This window comes from Oryzias latipes, chromosome 17, assembly GCF_002234675.1.
Source record: "Oryzias latipes chromosome 17, ASM223467v1".
NCBI lineage: Eukaryota > Metazoa > Chordata > Actinopteri > Beloniformes > Adrianichthyidae > Oryzias > Oryzias latipes.
Genome location: NC_019875.2, coordinates 26,125,658 through 26,147,974, shown reverse-complemented (window position 1 = coordinate 26,147,974; position 22,317 = coordinate 26,125,658). Strand labels below are relative to the sequence as shown.

At 39.6% G+C, this 22,317-nt stretch overlaps 2 protein-coding genes across 3 annotated transcripts; one reads left to right on the top strand and one right to left on the bottom strand.

Moving 5' to 3' along the window:
• Nucleotides 1-2,580: 2,580 nt before the first annotated feature.
• Nucleotides 2,581-10,304, bottom strand: LOC101165259 (desmoglein-2). The gene is made up of 14 exons (XM_004079365.4): nt 9,997-10,304; nt 9,500-9,586; nt 8,997-9,152; nt 8,755-8,896; nt 8,502-8,665; nt 8,292-8,426; nt 8,019-8,204; nt 7,637-7,923; nt 6,325-6,467; nt 6,009-6,230; nt 5,485-5,715; nt 5,107-5,228; nt 4,719-5,030; nt 2,581-4,612 (listed from the first exon to the last, which is right to left on the bottom strand). The coding sequence occupies exons 1-14, from the start codon at nt 10,048-10,050 to the stop codon at nt 3,614-3,616; spliced, it is 3,240 nt and encodes a 1,079-aa protein (XP_004079413.1). The 5' UTR covers nt 10,051-10,304; the 3' UTR covers nt 2,581-3,613.
• A 3,639-nt stretch (nt 10,305-13,943) lies between these two features.
• On the top strand, nt 13,944-20,572 carry LOC101165005 (desmocollin-2). 2 transcript variants are annotated; one of them, XM_011486895.3, is made up of 16 exons: nt 13,944-14,300; nt 14,453-14,546; nt 14,666-14,874; nt 14,967-15,071; nt 15,401-15,556; nt 15,963-16,104; nt 16,187-16,341; nt 16,449-16,583; nt 16,664-16,849; nt 17,034-17,281; nt 17,454-17,596; nt 18,016-18,237; nt 18,372-18,596; nt 18,725-18,840; nt 18,919-19,212; nt 19,586-20,572. In XM_011486895.3, exons 1-16 carry the CDS (start codon nt 14,268-14,270, stop codon nt 19,781-19,783), a joined length of 2,661 nt encoding a protein of 886 aa, XP_011485197.1. In that variant the 5' UTR covers nt 13,944-14,267; the 3' UTR covers nt 19,784-20,572. The 2 variants fall into 2 exon arrangements, with proteins under 2 accessions (XP_011485197.1, XP_011485196.1); XM_011486894.3 differs by having other exon boundaries at nt 13,945-14,300; nt 14,450-14,546.
• Nucleotides 20,573-22,317: the final 1,745 nt, after the last annotated feature.

The following is a 22,317-nucleotide window of genomic DNA, read 5'->3' as shown; positions in this document are numbered from 1 at the left end:
TTGTTTGCTTTTTGTCATTCTTTATTTGTGTCAATCTAAACTTTTGGTTCCACAGTTTTCCTTACATAAACACATCAGGGTGATCTGTTCATCCGCCTGACTTTGTTTATTTTTTCTTTTACTATTATCCTGCCTTCATGGTTGGCTGCCTCTTTTTTTTTTAACCCTTATGCTATCTTAGATGACCCCACCCTTGCATTGACGTGTTCTCCCTACCATGACAAAGGTGGATAAAGGTGGAAAGATTTCATGAAATCCATGGACGCCAGTAAGGTTCAAAAATTTAAGAAAAAAGGTTCAGCGCACTGTCTAGTGGGTCAAGATGACCCAACTCCCAATGTTAAAGTGCCTAGGATTGCACAAGGGTTACAGGGATGCATATTTGGCAGATGTTAAAGTTGTAAATGTCTTAGAAAAAGATCAGCAAGATGCATCACAAAACTCTTGCAGATTGAATGTAAACTTGTTTACTTCATATTCTGTAAAGCCTCGTTTTAAACCCTGAGCAGGAAGTTCTTCATTCCTGCGGAAACCTAACCACACATTAGTCTAAACTTTGGTAACGACACAATCTTTTGTTCTTAATTAATTATTTTTTTACGGGGATTTGACTTTTTCCTTGAGTTTAATCTTCTTTTTCATTTTTTTTTTAAATAGAACAATTATTAACAAAAAGGCCTTGGTAAATGAGACAGACCAAATTACAGTCTTCCACATTCCTGTGGTTAATTTGAACAAGCAAGTGAAAACAGTATCAGAGTCTCTTTTTGTTTGTGCAGCTTAGGTCAAAACCAGATTCACAGGTGGGTATTGTTCCTTGTCTTTTGCAAATCTTTTTTCAACTGTTTCTCCAGGGAAAATCACAGTGCTAGGCCTATTCCAAGATCTGTTTACTGTTAATGACCGTCCCTTTTGAGCCGGTTAATTTATTTTTAGAAAAGTCTTAAGTAAATTTAATAAGGAACAGAAACAAAGGGACAGAAATAGGGAACAGAAATAAAATAAAAGTTAGCTGAAATGAAGCCTTGAGGTTTTTGGCAGCTATCTTGGTGCACATTCCCCATTTGGGGAACAGTAATTAGTGTTCCAGCATCTCAATAGAAAGAATGCTGCAAAAGAATTGTGAGGCTGTCAAAACTCAAACCGATTACTCCAAGCACAGAATGTGAGAGAAGCTGGTGATACTATCAGCCTTGAGAGAAACATGTCAGTAAGACTGATGAGGTGGAAGTTTGTCACCGAGCAACTTTCTCAGGGTTTTTAGTCGTAAACATTACACAAGCCGGGCCCCACCCTGTTTGCGTCTGTATGGAAAACATCTGCTTTAATCTGCGTTATCGTCTGCAAATTGCAATTTAATCAAATTGTGCTTGCTGCTCCAGGTAGCTCTGTGACCAATATAAAAGTAACAACTGTTAAAAAAGAAGAGCCCACTAAAAAAAAACAGCTACTGTGTGGACTTATTGCATTTTAGAGACAGAAAGAAGAAAAATTACATGTTTACACTGTGCAGAAAAAAACACACCCTCATTGAGTTAAATTCATCAAAGATGATTTATAAACACAAGTGTTCCACAGCTGAATGAGAAAAGCCGAACAAGTTCAGCTTGTGTCAACAAACAATGAAGATTACAGGGTTTTAACCTGCCGCCGTTAAATGCACGTTCAAACTTAGTATCATATATTGAGTTTTGCCTTCATGCACAGGCTGAAACCTGTCTTTATTCTTTTTCCCTTTTGTTTTGAGCGACATCAGCTGAACCCATTTTGGCCGTACAAAGCAGCCTGTTGTTCTACAAATACCAGGAGCAGCATGAAAGAACTCTTGGCTAAATGGGATCATTCATTACCAGAGGATACTTTACCATCGATCTATTCCCTACACTGCAAAAACTTAATCCCAAGAAAATAAAGACATTTCATTCAAGAAAAAATGTTGTAATTTCTGTTTTGCACAAAAACTAATCTTTTTTTTTAATAACAAAGTAATCTTAGTTTAAGAAAGACTGTCTTAATGAGATTTCTTTTCTTTAAGATATTAGTAAAAAAAACAAAACACTTTTCTAACCCAATCCCAATGACAGATTTTTTTTGTTGCTTTTTCTAAAAGTTGTTTTTCCATTTTTGAAGGACCTTTTTATGCAGTGTACACATTTTTCTTCAGTGTACTTTTTCAGATTATTTACCCTATTTTATAATGATTTTACTAAACAATTTTATATGTTAATTTTTATTTTTTAGTTAAGTAAACAAGAAAGTTTATTTACTTTTTTTTTGTCTTAGGGAAATGTTAAAATGTTATATTTGATAAAGTCAAAAAACTCCAGTGTTTCAAGACTGTTTTACTAGTTTATGTTTTTCAAACAATTTTATACCTATTTTTTTCTTAATCCAAGTATACAAAGATATTTATTTTAGTTTTTCTTTTTATGTGTTTAAAAGTTTTTTTTTTTTTTTTAAATGTGGCATTTCCCTTGTAAGGAAATAATAAATATTTAACCTTTTGATAAAGTCTGTGTGTTTTTCTAAGAACTCCTGTAATATATACTGGTTTATAAAAAAGAAAAACAAGTGGACAAATTATGGCTGAATGAAGCATTTTATTAAAAAAGAAAATAAACTAATATCCAACACTTTTTAGGAATAAGTGCCTTTGGTTGCAAAAAGCCCAAACAAACATTTTTTAAAAGTGTTACTATAGTGCTGTAAAAGTATCAGAAGCTGCATTTAATGTACAAAAACATTCATTCTAATTAGTTTGATTATAATAGCAAAATAATTACAAGAGCAAAATTTAATAAACCCAGACCCAACATCTTCATTTTTAAGCCGTTTATAACCACACTACCATATTCTCACTGCAAATGACAAATAATTCATATTTCCCATACAGTGTAATTTCAGAAAAAAAAAAAAGATTTTCAGTGCATTGCATCTCAATTCAAATCAATCTGACATCCTGCACAGTTAAATTAAACTTTTTACATTCAAACAACACAAGTTTAAATTAATGAAAGTCTAAATAAAATCCTGATGCATTAAAAAACTTCATGTTACTGCAGTTTCTACGTTTATGCTTCGACTGATCCATTAAAAACTCTGCTGTAGAAACAATAAAAACACTGTTAAAAATGACTTTTGGCAGATTTATTCTTTAAAGACAAAAGAAGAAAAACACGTTTTCTTCACTTTGGTCAAGAAACATTTGCTATCTGAACACAAAAATCAACTTTGTGCTTCCCAATCGGTTTGTCCATTTAGCATTTTGTTAGTGCCACATCTTAAATGAATACAGAACAATCTGAAGTGGAAATACTTGGGACCAGAGAAGGAGAAAATGTTTCTTGTTAACCAGAATTTCTTTCTGCAAAGGTGTAAAGACAGAAACAATATAATGCTCCTTCAAATTTGGTTCTGTCTCTGCTTTTTTAACATTAATACTGTACTGTGCCCATGACCAGGAAAAGTTTTTTTTTTTGTTTAAACTTAATCCAGAAGAAAGCCCCCTCCCCAAATAAAGTTACATGTCCAAAAACAACAAGTGTGCTGTAAAAAAATGTTACTGTACAAAAACATCTCTTTCCCTCTGCGGACAGGCTAAATTGTTCACGGTCTAATCTATGTTTCTCTCAGTTACTGAGATTTTTTTGTGCTGAGTAACAACCCTCTGCCTGCCTTGCACCTTGGGCATGGCTGTCAGGGCAAAATCCTCATTTGACCCAGCTGAACCACGTGATCCTATTGAAAAAGTCTTCTCCTGCATACCTGCACTCCTAAACTGGAAGCCAGCCTCAGCAGATCCCCGTCCTGTTTGGACTAAGCCCTGCACCGCCTGAGTACCTAACCCTCCCCTGGAGGAACCATTCTCAGCCATTAACACTTGTTGGGACATGGAGGTGGTTTGGGACCTTGACAGGGCTTCTTGTGAGCCACCCTGTGCCACCTGACCTGTAGCCCCACCCGCTCCTAACTGCCCGTCAACAAGAACCACGCCCTGAGATCCCTGGATGCTTCCAACCTGCATCATGCCCTGACTAAACCCAACCTGACTCATTTGACCCATTGCCTGCTGGGTCCCCCCAGACACGAGCACCATTTGGGGATTGGGCTCAACTACATACATTGGCGTGGCGGTATAGTAAAGGGCAGGTTGCTGAATGTACAGCGTCTGGTTGGGAATGACTATGTTCTCTTGGACCTGGACTTTTGGGGCTGAACTCTGTACTCTCTCAGTGAAACGTTCCTCCTGGGCCATAGTGGAGGACCCAGAGGTCACGTTGGAGGTCCTGAAGGAGTCAACGTGATCCCTGACCATCTCCGTGTGTGTGTGAATGTGCTCATGGGAGGAGGCAGGAGGCCTGACCGGAGACGCAGATCTAATGGGTGGGATGGAAACTCCTGCATCCACAGACTCAGTCACCAGGGTCGATCCTTGGCAAATTTCGGCCAGGGTTCTGAACTTAGGCCCCAAGTCATCGAGAAATGAAAGATCATTTTCCTTTTCAAGAAGGCTGCAGCAGCCTACAGAACCTGCCAGCGAGCCTCGACCTTCATAGTCATAGATCAGAGACTGGTCCTTCACCTGAAACTGCTGTGAGGCGTCGTTAAATTTCTGCAAGGAAACAAGTGAGTTAGTAGAGCAACACAAAACTATAGATTAGTATCTAAAATGTCTCCCTGAAACAAAGAAAAAAAGAAACAACTTCAAGAAACCTCACCGTGACATAGTATTCCTCCAAGAAACGATCTGACAGAGCTATCCCATCGAAGGCCCCTCCTCTGTAACTGGAGAAGCCCATCTCTTGTCCTGTCATTCCAGAGCTCATGAAGTCTGTCTGATCATGCACAAAAGACTGTCCATACTGGCTGTAAAGACGCCTGTTTTCTGCACTTAAGGTGGACATATTTAAACCACCGCCCAAAGCTGATCCTCCACCTTGCAGATATCCCTGTCCTCCAAAAGTGTTTATGTCCTTTGCATTCAGTTGGATGTCACCAGTTTCCACTGGGACTTGCACATAGGGAATACCCTATAAAAAAAAGGTATACAAATACATGAAGGCTCAACTTTTTCAATAATTATCAAATCCATTTGTAAGAAAGTACCTTGTCTTCGCCCTGTCCTTCAGTGGAATACTGCATCAAGTGTTCTTTTGTTTCAAAAGGAATTGCCTTGAAATCCATCGCTGCGCTTCCACACAGGCAGAACAGCATCAGAAGAGGCAACACTACAGAAAAAATACACAATTACAACTTTACCTGAAAAGTTTTTGTAAAATGATGAGTGGGAAAACTGCTGCTGACATTAGAATGTGGATGAAATGCACACAGAAGGCATGATAATCCTTTTCTTTGCAACCATCTGTGACAAAGCCCCTCTTTCTCAATCTGTCTACACATGCATCAGCCTGCTGTGTTTGGCAAGAGAAAGTTAATGATTCTCAGTTCCACCAAGAGAGCAAAAATATTATGTACGGTACTCACACAGCAGCAGCAGCAGTCCCAGCAGCATGAGGAGGACACCAGCAGCTCCAAAAACAACAGATTTGGAGTTGCGGGCATCGCAGGTTCTGGAGCCCTGCAGGCACGTGCACACTGTCAGATCTATTGTCTGCAAATCATCACAAGACTTTCCCTGCTGGTCCTTGACTTGCACTGCCACTTTGTAGATGCCAGGCCACAGGTGAGCCTGATCTCGCAGAATGACCGAGGTTCCTGAAGAAGAAAAACACATTTTTTTCCCTGATGTATATATTTTTTTATTCTGCATTTAAAAATACTTGTGTGGCTTTTTAAAAGGCTTTTATTTTTAATGTAGCCTTCACTTGCTATTGAAACAGCAAATACAAGTAGCTCAAAGTCTAAATAATTTTTGACGAAACGCTAAAAAATACTGAAGTTAAAAGTTGGAGCTAAAAATGACTTGAAATGTAAAAATTTAAAGAAGTTTTCACTACTAGTGATTCTTCATTTGTGTTTTCCACAGTGTTGTGTTCAGGTGCTCTAACCATTAAGAGGTTCTACTGTCCACGTCTGATCTTTGCTCTCAGAAATCACAGTGAACTCAAATGGTGCAGAATTTGGGAACTCGTCTTTGTCTTCAGCAGTGACAAAGATAGCATTGTCGTTGTAGCACAAGGTCTGACTGGTAGAGGTGAGTTGGGGACAGTGATCATTGAAGTCCTCCACTTGGATGGCAATGGTTCCCGTCGCTGTTTGGGATGGAGCGTCTAAAAGCCAAACATGTTTTTAGTCCGCTGTTAACAATGTTTATTTTCTGGAACAAATTGACAGTAAAATCTCTTCATCTTCAACTGGACTCACCATTGGTGATGCATAGAATTTTGGCATAATACGTTCCATTGATCAAAAACAGGGACTCTCGATCCGGCGCTTTATTTAGACGGATTTCAGCCGTTTTTTCATCAATAGAGATCCAGTTGTCTTTATCAGAGAATTTTGCATACCTACAAGAAAGTTGAGAGACATATATAAAGACAAGATGATAAACATTTATACCACACATCTTGATATTTATAATAAGTTTACGCTTGTGTCAGTTTATGACCATTTTGTTTATTATCAGCTCTTTTCTTAAATCAACGACTAATTTACCCAAATAAGTGACATAATAGATAAAAGGTCAACTAATCCTGAGCTTAGTAAGAAATTATTGCTAATGAGAGGAAAAAATTAACACATTAAAGGATGAAGTCATTGTTAACCAACATAAAAACCTATTTATAGCTACGCAATCGATGGAGAACCGGACTAATTTGTCTTTTTTTTTTTATCCAACTCTGATGATCTTTTTTTCATTGTGATTTTGCCATTTTTAGCCAAAATCAAAAAACCTGTGTTGTTTTCTAGGACAGTTTCTGAAGAGCAACAGTAGTTCATTAGAAATTTTCCTCCAAGTCGTGGACAGTTAGCGTGGAGTAAGCCTGCCTCCATTTCCCATCATCCCTGTTTACAGTGTCTCTCCTGCTAGCTTACAGCCCCTTACAACCCCAACCTAACATTACTGGTGCAATAAAAATGGTAAACAATATTGGAGCCATCCAGACGTAAAGTTTTGAGCCGGATGCCAGGAAAACAAAGACCCACATAGATCAAGTCATCTACAAATGGATGCTTTGGTAAAGAATGGAGCAGGAAGCTTGCGATTAGCTGTTGTAAGTTCACACCTGTAAGCTTTTACAGATGGAATTTTTTTGTCTGCTCTTGATTCACAGTGATTTGAATAAAGAAATACTCAGAAATGCAATTATTAGCTTCATTTTCTTAATATGTGTCCTCCATCATGAGAAAAATGCCACAAGAACACATTGAAAACAATAAAAACAGATTTCATTGGAATGGGTTTTGAAGAAGTTTGTAACATGAGGTAAAAAATATGCTACATTTGACTACAATTTTACATCTGGTGGTATTAAATTTAAAAATACCTAATCACAAAAAAATGCTTTGACTCTTTTTTTAAAATTTCGAACCCTAAAATTAGTTAACTTTAGTATCCTTTTTGGCACTTTAACTTTAAACTGGGTTACACTAAAGAAGACATAAGCGTCTTTACCGCATCTGTGTTCAAGATGGTTTGTCATTGTTCGCCATGATCCAATGAAATGTCTCGTACCTGACATTGGTGGCAGTCTGCAGCGTGTCACTGTCAATGGCGGTGTAAGTGGCGATGACTTGGTTCATGCTGGATCCCGCCTCCTCAGACACCGTCACCACTTTGACACTAGGCTGAAAACGGGGGCCCTCTTTTACATTTTGCACATTTATCGTGACTGGGTAGGTTTTCGATGATGACGATGATGATGACGACCCCGCTGAAGAGCTGGCACCAAAGTTGTACTCTGCTTTGTTGGAAACCCTCACAGCCAGATTTAATGCTTTCAATTCCTCATAGTCCAGGGCCTGCAGATTACAGGAAAAAAACATCATATGGTTTTCATTGGAGTTTTTGTCTTACTGGCTGCTGTCTACTTTAAAGGTCAAGCAAGACTCATCACCTTAACAACAGTGATGACCCCCTCATTGGTCACAGCATCAGTTGTGATGCTGACATATCCACCTTCATTCCCAGAAACAATTTCAAAGGCTGCCAGCCAGTTGTCCGTGTTAACCAGATCCATGTCAACAGCTTTTATCCTCATGATCTCCATGCCAACTGTATTCTCTGTGATACTTCCCTCATACTGCAATGAAACCAGCAGTTAGTTGAGATGGCAATATTAATACACTTAAAGACGTGAAAAAGAAATTTTTTGTTGTGATATTCCTACCGATTCTTTCTCCAGTGTCGGAATATTGTCGTTTATGTCCAAAAGTTTAATTTCAATTACTCCGGTTCCTGAGTTTCCTCTTGGTGACCCGTTTAGGTCAGAGGCAATTATAGTCAATTTATATGTGTCTTGTTTCTTAAAAACAAAGAAAAGCAGATGTAATACAATAGATAATGCAAGTTCTAAACTGCCATTAGTCCAGATGCTTACCTCTCTGTCAAGTTTGTTCTGTTGAACAAAGATCTCCCCAGAGCTGGAGTCGATGTAAAACATCCCGGCTGCGTTGCTCGATTGATCTATTCTGTAATAAATTGCTGAGGCGGGTTGGTTCGGTTCATCATCATCAGTAGCCTTCACTTTCATGACAACAGTGCCTAAAAAAAAATACCAAAAAGGTTAGACAAATTTCTGAATGCAGTAAACCATAACTAAGAAGCTGTGATGGTCTTAAATCTTCTGGTACCTGCTGCACTGGATTCACGGACATAACCGACTTGCTGCATCGCAATGACCGGTGGACAATCATTCTCATCATTAACTTTAATCAAAAGGTCGAGATCGTCTTCAGCCCGGCTCCCGTCAAGGTACTTTGCCACACCTTTCAACTACACAACACACACAAAAACAGAACAAATGGCAGTGATCTAGTTTTGCCACCACACAGCCTTTATGGCTCTCCATTAATCCGCTGTACAGACGTCTTACCGTATAGTTGCTGAACTTCTCTCTGTCCAAGATCTGATGAATTTTCACGTAGCCAGTCTTCTCTTCCACGCTGAACACACCATATGGGGGTTCATCACAACCTTGCCCACGTAAAGAATATCTAATTGTTGTGTAGTTTTCCTTATCGGAACGAATCTGAAAACAGAAAACAAGCTACAATGAAGGAATTCAGGTATCAAATGTCTTCTTCTTCAGAAAAGAAAATATTTTAAAAATATTCTGGCTATGTTCAGGTACTGAAAGTGTGAGAATATTATCTTTTTTTTTTTTTTTAAAAAAACGCTGCTTTGCTCTGAACTTTAATGTGTCAGTAAAACTAATGTGACATGACTAATAGTCTATTAGTTTCTAAATCCACTTAGGTTACACACCCACTTTGACTTTCAGAGGAACAAATGTAGAAAAAAAAAGAGCAAATAAGTGGTGAGAGAGAGTGTTCAGGAAATCAACTACATGTCTGACAGAAACTTAGCAAAACTTACTATTGCAATGGAGTCATAAGTTGTGTAGTCCTGATTTTCAACAATCCGTCTGGGGGCTACAATCCAGTGGGCCCCCACAGGAACAAGCTACAGATAAACAAAAAAGACAGAAAAAAAGAGTCAAATTTAACGTAATTAAATATATAAATATAGTTTTTTTTCCCCTAATAATATTATACGAGTTGTACTTTTTATTCAGAAGTAGTCCGATAAATGTATTTCTTTAATTTCTTTTTTGTAAGGATGTTTGAAAAACAATTCTCAAAAGATACAGCTATTATGGCTTTGCGTAAAAATCATCCAAAAAACGAAGTCGCGGTTTTGAAACTTTTCCTAGGAGTTCGTAAAAACAGAGACGCGCATTTATCCTCAGAACTGTTTGCCATTTTACATCTATTCTGCCGTCTAAACGCAGGTTTCGCCAGCCACACCTGCTTCAAATCTGCCTTTAACCTAGATAAAGAAGAAGAATCGGTGCCGTTTTTTTGCGTACTTACAGTGAGGAGGAGAGCCAGCAGCGCCAAAAGGCTGGATTTCAGCAGGAGAGACATTGGCGCAGTGATTTGAAAAAGAATCTTTATAAAAAGTAGTATTTTTCCTTGCGTAAAAGTGTAAAACAAATAAATAATAGAAAGTCAGACCGACTTCCTCTGTTGTCTATTGTTAGTTGAGGACAGACTTCGACCCAGCCGAGATCCAGGGAGTTGCTTTATAACGGGGCGGGCCCTATTGTGCTGATAACGCACAGAGAAAGAGGCTTTGCTGTCGGCACTTTGCATACCGATTCTATCGAAGCATAGTTGTCTGCAAAGAACCTAAAAGAGAGACGTAAAGAAGACAGGTGGATTGACGGGCTTTCATCCAGAACGGTCAACTCTTGAATCCAGTTTGGTCACCTTTGCGCCTGAGGCGTTGGAGAGGGAAGCGGGGGGCGTCCCTGTTGCTGCTCCAAGCTTCAGTGAAGAGCAGCCCCCCCAAAACCCTAAATATTATTGTTCTCTTTTTGCTTATGTCCTTTATATATCAGCAAAACTCAGTCAGTCAGATATTAAAATGTTCAGTTCTCAAACTGCTCTTTTTCCCATTTTACATTTTTCCTGCATAAATACAGGACAAAACCCTAATAGTCAGATAAAAATGCCTTACTTTACTTTAAAAAAATAAATCAATCATCTTCCATATTAACACGATTCATTGTGGCTTTGTTTTGTTTTTTTAATTGTTAAGCCTTTATTTTGGTTTGGTGCCAAGTTATTAAGCTTTATTGTTATTATTTTTTTAGCCAAAACAGTATTAGTCTTTAATACTAAAACATCTTGCTAATGTTCTGGGAGCTTGTTTTGGATTTGATGTTATAAGTCAAGATTATTAAAATAGTTTTACTTTTTCCATCTATGCATTTAAAACATGCACTGAGTTAGTTTTTTATGTTAGTATGAATAAAAGTTATCTCACAATTTTCACATTCACTGTTCTTTCTTCCTGCGCGCTATTTTCTCATAGAATAGATAATAATTATTGTTAAGAATTTTTAAGAGTTTTTTTGTGTTATTTATAATCTTTCAGTTGTTTTTATATAGCCATGATAACCTTTGTGGGATCAAGTTCTATTCTTTTCTTTTCTATTCTATTCTAATTTGAGCATTATAATTTTCCACAGCACCATTTGATTTTTTTATTAACATTGTTTAAGAAATGTTCCCAAAATGTTGAATACCTATTTTCTTCAGCTAATTTTCCATTTGATCTTTTTTTTATCATTGACCAAAGCTATTCTATTAATCCTGACTATTCATTAATTGAAAGGCTGATATCACAGTCGGCTTCTACTTTATTGTCAAACAACTGTCTTTTGACTTTTTTTATTTATTTATTTTTTACAGTTTTTGAGCATCTGCAATTTCTGCATTATTGCAGCGCTTTGCCAGCGAGTTTTCATCAACAAAACAGTCAAACACATTTTTTGCAGGAAATGCAGGCAACTTGGTTATTGATTCTTTTTAAAGTGCTAATCGTCAGTGGTTGAAAGATCAACCAGATTTGTTAAAGACAAAATAAATAAATAAATCAAACTTGGCAAAAACAAATAAAACATTTTAAATATGTGTCTCAGGTGATTTTTTTAAGAATAATACTTAAAAAAATCAAACTAAACAGGAAAAAAGATCTTTCTTGTTGTATAAAACTCTAGAAGCATTTTATCTCATAAGTTTCACGGACTCCCAGACACATAACTCAAACTTATAATACTGGCATTAAGCACTGCTAGGTGTGGCCGCCATTGACCAAGGCCAACCATTCTTGAGCTTTGCAGGGCGGAACTTTTACTGCATTGCGGCCGTGGATTAAGAATATTATGTTTCTCTTTGCCAATGACCAAACTTTATTCAGGTCTGTTGTCCTCGAAGGAGGGTTTCTTAATACTGGACTCGTACTAGGGTAAAATGTGCGGCTTTCGTTCTTTTTTTTCACAGTGAATATACACGATATTTAATTCGCCTCTTGACCCATATTTTCACACCTTTATGCAAAAGTTCACCATGACCCATGAAATTCCCAGGCTGAGCAGCAATGGGCTCACCATGTGAACCTGCATCTTAGACTGGGTGGTGTGTAGGCATCGCTTTTCCAAGTCAAACCAGAGTTTAAGGACAGAAAGGGACAGAGGGAGATTGATACTGGCACACAAAGCGTTGCCATGAGACATGAAGCATTTACCCTAAAGCTTTATGACCTACACAACAAGCAGCGAGCACACAGGAGAAAGGGTGCTTTCAGTGGTGTCCAGTTCATGCTTGATCAGTGAACATAAAGGTAGAAACAGACCTGTAATTTTTCAGTCTGATATATATATATATATATATTTATATATATATATATATATATATATATATATATATATATATATATATATATATATATATATATATATATATATATATATATATATATATATATATGGGTTATGCAATTCTATAAATGCATCAAAATAAGTTTTAATCTATATGTTTGAGGAAAAATGCACTTTTCTTTTGTTAATTTACTTCTAGTGATCATGCCCTAACATGCAGAAAAGCCAGTCTGCCTTGTGAAGATGGTTCTGTCTCACTCTCATCTTTTCTGTCTGGTTGATTAATCCTCTCCACAGGTGTTGTTGAAGTATTAATGTACTGATACTTATTAACACAGGCGTTGCCATGGTGGGAAACCAATCTTTTTTTGAGTGACACTCACAGTTAATAATGACTGGATATCCATTAATTGGAAATCTAAGACATACTCCACCTAAGTAACTGTGACTCAAACATGAGCACCCGTGTGATGCAAAAGCACATCCGTCACGTGGGCAAAATAAAGACGAATTTGGGCGTGTACGTCAAAGAATTACAGACGACAAAACTCAATAACGCCTTTCCCGTTTATTTTTCTATAAACATGCTTTTGGGGAACGTCTTGTTTTAACCCTGGGGCCAGATGACGCCCAGCACATCCCAGCCTTCATTGCACTGCGTAATCTGTTGACGCATCCAAAGTGAGAATGTTACGGAGCAGGTGTGTTCATTGCATAATCTTGTTTTATTGCCTGGTGACTGAAATCAGGAAAATATTTTTTAAAGTCCAAAATAAAAAGCAGCCTTGTAGTTTGGGTTAAATGTTTCATTCGGCAGAGTAAAAGGAGTTTGTTTTAAATTATATTTATGTCTTAGGACAAATTTGACTTCTCTGAGTGGGACATTCATCGGCAAGCATTCCAAATGCAAGAATGTATTATTTTGCTTGTGAATTGTGACTCCGTTTGTGAAAATGGGAAGTTTGTTGTGAGTTTGCAGTGCTGAAAGTGTTTCCCAACCCCGCGTCCTCTCATTATCTCCACACCCACAACCCACAGCAGCTTTGCCTTCCTGACATTTTTCTCACCTTTCCTGTTGCAGCCCCCCTACTGTCCCACTTCCCAAGGCACATAGTTGACCAGGGCCTGCCGGTTTCAGCGGCTTCAGCGGGGACGTGTTTGTAATGACCCTCACATTTATCAGCAGTTTACAGAGATAGCCCGCTCCTCTTTGTGGGAGTGTAGCCTCCCCCACATGGGGCTCCAGTCAGGCCCACATTCCTGTGGTGCTTCAGTGCAGAGTTCAGTTCTGTTCCTCCTGCACAACGCTCCAGCAAATCTGCAGAGGAGGAGGAGGAGTCAGCAGAGGTCGACCTTGCAGAGGTCTTTCAAAATAGAGCAAACTAGTCATTTTTCTCTGCGGTTTGAAACATATTCGAACCAAAGTAACAGCAGCATTTTACCTGTAAGTCTTGTTTGTGTAATAGCAGAGTCTACTCTATTATTATAGGTAAGTGGTAGTGGTGGTGGTGTGGGGGGGATTGCTCCTTTGGAGAAAGTCCAGAGCAAGGTTGCCCCCTGCTGGTAGAAAAATATGCCAACAATTTGCGAACTCCTGCAAGTTGCAGCGCCCTGCATTTTTCTGAGCATTCGCTGTTGGCAAAGGTGGGACAGACTGATCCAAATCGAGGCTTGCTGGGTGTGTCTAGGTGTGTCTGTTGTCTCTGCGCGACGAGCAACAGCCTCAGCATAAAAAAAAAGAAAACTCCAAGGCGGAGGTCAAACAAAGTGGAGGGTTTTGACCAAACCAGCAGCGTTGAATTTCGGTTAGTTAGTTTGGGCTCCTGCGACTGAAACCCTACTTGGACTCTTCCTCCTCTCAGAGTATCGGGGTCAAAGTCCGTCAATTCTTCTTCTTCTTTTTTTTCTAAATTAAAAATGGCGAAGTTGCTATTTTTTGTCATCTGTTTGGTAAGTTTTTATCTTTTTCGTTTATATTAAAGGTTGTTGTGTGTGTCGAATGCTTTGCAGGGGAAACGCGAATGTAACATTAATGTTTCATTGAGGTGCGATGAGGCTCATGAGCCCGTTTGAAAGATCGGTTTTCTCCTCCACTCCAGCAGGTCACGACGTCCTGCGTGGAGTCGTGTCACCTCCCCGGCTCAGTCTATGTCCTCGTCCCTCAAAACATCCCTGTCGGTTACCAAATTACAAAAGGTGATTTTTAATATTTTTATCGGGGGAAGGGGAAAAACTGTTATTAGACTCTAAACTAGCTTATAATTTGGTGTCAGCCCCACGCGCCTGCTAACTCCCCATTCCCGCTGTGTGTTCAGTTCAAACCTCCGACTGTGACCCTAAAACCCTGAGGCTGACCCTGAAGGACCCCAGCTTTAGCATCCGCGAGAACGGAGAGGTGGTGGCCGCAGCCGCCGTGTCTCTACCGGACGGCGAGCGGACATTTTCCGTCAAAGCTCAGGACCAGAATGGACCGGAAAGTGCGATGGAAGTTTACCTTTACTGTAAAAGAGCGCAGCAAACAGACGTGAGTGCGCCGCACACCCCAGCCTCTCCTCAAACATGCTTTCCTGTTTCACCCCACATTTATTTATTTGGACTTTTTTTTGTGTGTCGCAGTTCAAAGGCCAAGCCCTCCTGAAACGAACCAAAAGACGCTGGCAGCCTCCACCAACCCAGATCTTGGAGAACGATCCAGGTCCATTCCCAAAGGATGTTGAAACGGTAATGTTAGCAATGGAAGCTGAATTTGTGAATTTTATAAAAAAAGAAAAATAGATTTATAATCCATATTTACCCCACCCTCATGTAATTACCATCAGTGTGCTTCCTCCTAAGACTCCAAACTAAGCCTTCCTGTCTCACAGGAACCTTCATATCATTCTTGATCAGCAATTTATTTAAAACTTTCCAATTTATTTTATGTATTTATTTTTACTAAATGCATCCTGATAACATGACCAGACAAAAGCTGAGGTTTGTTACAGTGGTTTTTAGTGGTTTGAAGTTTACAGGGCTTCACTGAAGGTCTTATTTCTTCTGTTTTTTTATAGCTGGCCTCTGATTCAGCAAGCGTGCACGACGTTTATTACACTATCAGTGGACCTGGAGCGGATCTGGATCCAAAGGGAGTTTTCAGCCTGAACAGGGATACTGGGTTGTTACAAGTCCACAAGTCACTGGATCGAGAAGAGATAGAAGAATATAAAGTGAGTGATTGAAACCAACTTTGATTTTTTTTTTGCACAGTTGCATATAAATATGGAAAAATATTTTTACTTTTAAAAATTATTGAAACCAAAACTCTATTTTTGGGGGGATATAAGTTTCTCTTTTACTGAGCATGTTTTTTTTTTTACTTTACTTATACTTTACACATACTTTTACTTTACATAAACACAAACGTGACATCATTTCAACCGCACATGTGTGTGTGTGTTTTTTTTAAAATCATGCAGTTCGTTTGTGGAGTGACACAAACGAAGGAGGTTAAGTGATAGTAATGCAGTAATTATCATTCTGCTGCTCAACCACATGGCTCTGAATTATTTTTGTTTAGTGAGATGCTGACAAGATTGATCATCTTCTGAATTAAATTGTCCTTGGCTTGTACAGTTTAGGATCAGCGCCTTTAAAAAGGCCACCGATGAGCCAGCAGACGATCCTATGACTTTTGTCATAAGAGTTGATGATAAGAATGACAACCCTCCAGAGTTTGTTGGAAAGCTGCAGTTCACCGTATCGGAGCAAACCCCAGGTAAAGACAGGCAAACACACATCACCAGTCTGACCATGCTTGACTATAAACGCTCTTAACGTCTGTTTGTTTTTTGTCACAGGGGCTGTCGTGGGGAAAGTGAACTCTACAGACAAAGACAAACAAGACACTGATCATGTTAGAATCAAGTACTCATTGAAGTCTGAGTTAAACCTCTTTAGCATAGACCCTGACACTGGTGAAATACGCACAATCACCAACACTCTGGACAGAGAGGTGAGTCTTTATGATACTTTACTTAGACATTCCTGTCTTAGTTGATTTGTCATTTGTGTCAATTCTTCTCTAAATGTTCTTGTCCTCTTTTAAAAAAATACATTTAGGTCAAAGACAAGTACACAGTCATCATAGAGCTCAGAGATTTAAAGGGTGCTCCCAAAGGTTTGTCTACCACAGGGACAGCAACCATCACTCTGAGTGACATCAACGACAACGCGCCAACTTTCAGAAAGACATCTGTAAGTACTTTAAAGTTACACACATGTACGAACAGACAGACCATCTAACTTTTATTTATATCCCCCCTTTTTTTTTTTAGTATGAAGCCACTATCAAAGAAAATGAAAGCGGAAAGTGTATCCTTGACATTCCCCTGGACGATAAAGATTTGGAAAACACACCAAACTGGATATCCAAACTTGTCATCACCAAAGGAAACGAGAATGGAAACTTCCAAGTGGAAAGGGATCCCAAACAAAACATTGGCCGTCTCTGTGTTGTGAAGGTGAGCATGATGTCACATTCAGGCTGTTCTTCGTTGGAACACGTTTAAAAGAGACTTTCAGTTCAGATTTTACTCAAAGCTTTACAAACTCAACTGTCTTTATCAGTCATCTTGACAGGAAATGTTTCTTCAAACCAGAGGCAGAATATAAACACAATTGTTTTACTTTTCTCTGAATTTCCAGCCTCTCGATTACGAGAAGACAAAAAGCATAAATTTGGAAGTTTCAGCTCGCAATGAGCCGGATCTTATTGGCACCAGCGCCCAGTGGCAGTCCGTACCCATTGTTGTCTCCGTCTCCGATGTTGACGAAGGCCCAGAATTCAGCGCTCCTACAATTCGCATTCCAGTCAAAGAGAACACACCAAATGGCTCTGTGATTGGAAGTTACACAGCTTTGGATCCTGAGACCAAGAGCAGCAGCGGCATCAGGTAATGCTGTGTTTGCTAAACATTTCAGGGACTATAACAGAGATGTAGCTGCAGCTCACAAGAGCAACATGTCCGGATTCAAATTCCTACTATTTCTTCTCAACACTGGAGGGCAGCCTCTGCCTGCTCAGCTGAATGTGCTGTGTGCCTAAACACCTTTCTGTTATCTCAGGTATTACAAAGTTCAGGACCCAGCTTCGTGGATCAATGTCGACACAAATACCGGAGAGCTTAAGGTCGCCAACACGATTGACAGAGAGTCACATTATGTCTATGACGGGCTTTACAACATCACCATGAGGGCGGTTGATCCCTGTAAGTTACCACCCACTGCTGCGTACTCTGCCACTGCAGAAAAACACCGAATGTTGTGATCCTGAACATAGCACGCCAACACCTGCAACCGCTTGACAGGTGGGGTAGGCGAGACGCTCTGCCTCAGGCTCAGTCTCAGGCTCAGTCTCAGATGGAAAAATCTGTTGCGTGTAGATGAAAGGTTGGATTTTGGAATTTGCTGTTGAGAACACAATGGCACTTATGCTTGCATCACAGTAATGATTACTGTTGACAACTTCCTTTAAAGCGATAATTAATAAAGTACAGTCCTCCTAATGATGACGCATGTTCTCAGAGAACTGGCAAAGACACAGCAGTCACATATTTTCTGAAAATTGATACCCGTCATGTTTACTGCTTTCTCATTTGAGAGTAAAAGTAACTTCTCTGTATTTCAGCCTTAAAGACGGGAACCGGAACAGTCATCCTTGTGATAGAGGACGTCAACGACAACATGCCTGTGTTTCCCTCTCAACTGGTGATGTGTGAGAACAAGGACCAGAGTCTCAGCTCAATGCTCGTCACAGCTGAAGACAGAGACCAGGCTCCATTTTCTTCCCCTTTCACCTTCTCACTAGCAAATGAAAACGAAGAAGACTGGTCCATTGAAAGGTTTAATGGTAGGTCTTTGTAAAGAAAAAGAAAAAAATCTGTGTTTCATTGGATTATAAATGCAAACGTTAGAACCAAATAGTGACAAGAACAACCGAATTCTGAGTGGTTTGAACTCCATGAATATGCTTTCTCTTTGTAGACACCACCGCCATGTTGAAGCAGCTTAAGGATCTTCCAAGAGGAAGATACGAAATTCCTCTTATTGTCAGAGATCAGCAAAGTTTTGGCAAAACTCAGACAGTAACAGCAACTCTCTGCGTGTGCACCAAGCAAGGAGTCTGCCAGGCAAACCAAAGCTCTATATCATTGGGCCCACTGGGTATACTGGCCCTGCTGCTGCCTCTCTTTCTCCTCCTCCTCCTCTGTAAGTGTCGTTCCCATGATTAGATGTTCATGCAACATGTTCAGAACTGCTTTCCTGTATTTTCGAATTGGTTAATACAAGACATGCAATCGTCTCTGAGATGTGATGTTTGATTTTCTCTCTTGCAGTTTTACTTCTCGCGTTTGTCTGCTCCACAAGGACAGAGAAAGTTCCGTTTGATGAAACAGGATACAGCGGCGGGATCCTGCTGGAGTCAAACACCGAGGCCCCCGGAGACGAAGTGGTGAGGACTCAGTCGGGATGCAGAGTCTGGGGCTTGTTTTTCTCTTCGTTTAACCACACTTCTTGTCTCCCTCTCCAGGACACTTTCATCCCTGTCGCGTCTCTCGGAGCAGGCCAACAGCAGCTTAAAGAGTCTTCCAAAATCTTTGATTCCACGTGGAAGGGAAACAAAAGTGGGAGCACTCTTGGTGGCCACAGCATTCGCGAGAATGGATTTTATCAGACTGGCATGAACTCCATCAATATGCAGTATGGTTCTGGCCAGTTCGAAACTCAAAATTATCTAGGCAATGGCATGAGCCTGGAAAGACACTATGCCACGGACTCATCTCTCACTCAGTTCTGGCGAACAAATGAGCACCGCATTAACCAGGTAACCATGCTGGATCATTGCTGATGTGTTTTTTCTATGAAATAAAGCAAGTCTTTGAGCATAGGCTAATACAAAAGGCTGAATAAAACATGTCTAGATGCAAACAGTTTTCATTCTCTGAGGTTTAATAACATCTGAGTTATCTGTTAGAGCGACCAGAACTCCCCTGTGGAATCTAACCTTGTTCTATGGCCTGTAAACTCTGCAAACTTTAATATTGCTCAACTTCTCTGTGAGAAATGATATTTGTGAAGCTCGGTGGTGAGCTGTTTGCTGTGTAATAACTGACTGCTGGTCATATCCTGAGCTTCCTTGTATCTGTTATCACCCGGAGTAATAACGCTCTCCCTCTCGGCCGTCTTGTGTTTTTAAGAAACTGGCCATTATGGGAGAAGAAGGGGAGGAGCACTTCGCTGACGACAACGTCAAATGCTACGGCTACGAGGGGGTGGGCTCTGCCGCCGGCTCTGTCGGATCCTGCAAAGACTTCGGCGAAGAAGAAAACCTGGACTTCTTGAACACGCTGGGACCAAGGTTCAAAACTCTTGCAGCCGTGTGCAAAAAGACATGAGCAAAGGGACTTTACACACGAGTTCATAGGTTCACTACTGACTGCAGAGGGCAAAGGCCTGGAATCAGGAATGAGACTGTGCAGGTGATGTTAGTGTGTATATGGAGGTTTTTTTTTCCAACTTGTTGGTCTTTTGCACTGAAAACTTTGCATTTTCTGTCAGTTGTTTATCATTTGCACAACACACTTCTATGTGTTGACTTAGAATTTGCCTCTAAAGTGTTGGTTCTGCTTCTAAAGGTGTTTATGGTGGAAAGTTAGAAACTTTTGGTGTTTATGTGTTTTTTTTACCATTCATCTGCTTTCATAGTTAATAACATTTTTATATTTATAGATATTTTTTGTTTCAAAACTGACTGATCATTTGTTGCTTTTTTATTGTTGTGTAAAAAATGTAAAGTCTAGAGAATCATTTGTAATAAACTTTAATGATTTCCCACCAGTCAGTTCAGACTTTGAAAAAAGGCTTTTTTCAGCTACGCCGGGGTGTGTTTATGGAGGTTATTGCAACATTCTGGCAGCCATGATGTGAAAGTCTGAGCGAGGGTGTGAATGGGAGGGACGAGGTGTGGCCCCACAATGAACTATTGCACAAACGTCCCATTTGAACAGGCTTGCTGTGTCAGAGCCTGTGCTGTGTCTTTTAAGAAGGTGTCACGCATGAAGAATCAAGAGTTATTGGTAAACGTGAGAAATTTTGACAGGCCAACTTTTTAATGAGTTCAAAAACAATGATGTATCAAAACACCTTAAGATACCAGACATTTAAATAAAGATTTTTCAGTTTGACTTTGTGTTGCAGTGTTGTTTTTGAACAATCCACTGTAAAAAATGAAAACGCTTCCTTGTAATGTTTTGGAGGAATCTCAGGGATGAAGTTGTGTGTTTGTGTTTACTTTATGATTAATCTGTAAAAAATGTCCGAGGCGTGGCACCCTTGTTCAGTTACACAAAACAAACAAAGCCTTTAACAACAGGTTTATACCAACCTTTAGTCCTCTGCAGCAGGAGCTGGCATCAGCGACTTCTCTGAAAAAATCTCTCTTTATGTCTGTTCACTCCCAGGGAGAGATTTCTAAGCAATTCTGCAACATTCATTTCAGATTTTCAGGTATTTGCAGATACAAAAATGGGGAATGTATAATTTGCATATAGATTTGTAAATATTACAAGGGAATGTGTTTTCAAATTCTAATTAAAATCCCCTCTGAATTCTGGGTTTACTGCGTGGAAAGAGGCTGTGGACTGCCCATAAATAATACCAAAACAAAGGGAGGGGGGCTCATAAATATTTTTTGCAAGTGGCATGCAAATGATGCATTTGTGATAAGTCAACGTCAACAAAGCATTTTTTCAGAAGCTGGATTAAAAGCCCGTCTGTCCTGTGATGGTGGCGTCTGACAGCAGAGAGCACAAAAAATGAATTCCTGGCATGAAACTGGCTCGATTCCATCAAACACGTATTGATAAATACAACAAAATTATAATCCTGTCACACTTATTACGACGTGAACATCAAGGCTTTTTTTTTTTGGGGCCCCAAATCCCACAGGAGCCAATTAAGGGAATCTTGACAAGTCACTTAACTCAATTTAATAAAAATGAGCCCTTAACCCAAATTTCTAAGGGGGAGACAGAAACCCGGTTATCTCTACCTCACCATTTATCCCTCAATTCTTTCTTATAAATATTGTAAAATAGCCCCGTAGAAAACTGAAATGAAGATTAAAACTTGTATTATTCTTTAAGAAGATAATTTGGAAACACAGTGGTCACGTGATGAAGACTTTATTGTGTCGTTTGATTCCCCCCTTGTGGCGCCTCTGGCCACAACACTGCTCACTGTGATGAATTATAGCACTGAGACTTGGGGATAAAAGTTACTTGAACAGCAAAATCCTTTGACACTGTGTATTTATAGATGCTTCCCAGTCAGTGGATGTGAAATTTATCGCACCGCTTCAAAGTGAGAACGAGGGTGGAAAGAGTCCTTGTCACACACCTCACTGTGCCTTTTTTTTCTTTATTGCAGTGAATTACATTTTCACACATCCTCACATAAACCTTTTGTTGTAAGGCACACTGCAAGAAGCATGTCCGACATATAATGCGTGCAAAGGCAGAAACACATGCAAAAATGATGGTTTCCACTGATGATGATCTAAAAGCAGCTTTCTGCAATGGCCTTGATTAGCGACATAATTCAATAGACCGCTCTGTGTGTCCACTCTTATCAGGCCTGCTTGAGCCATCACTTTCAGTCACTTCTCTGAAGATGCAATTAATTCTAAGGCAGTAGCGTGAAATTAATGTACTGCCTGTAATTAGTTTTCCTCATACTGTGAAAACAATTTCTCGAGATAGGATGTCTTCAACCTCCACCAGAGTCTGAGGACACTTGGCTCCATTTGAGTCCAATATGGAGAAGTGCCTTCATCTGCCAAGAAGCGGTGGAGCGTAGACATTCCTTAACCCCTTGTTAACCCTGCCCTGCAGATTGATCATTTTAAGTGGCTCCATGTGAGATATTTTGG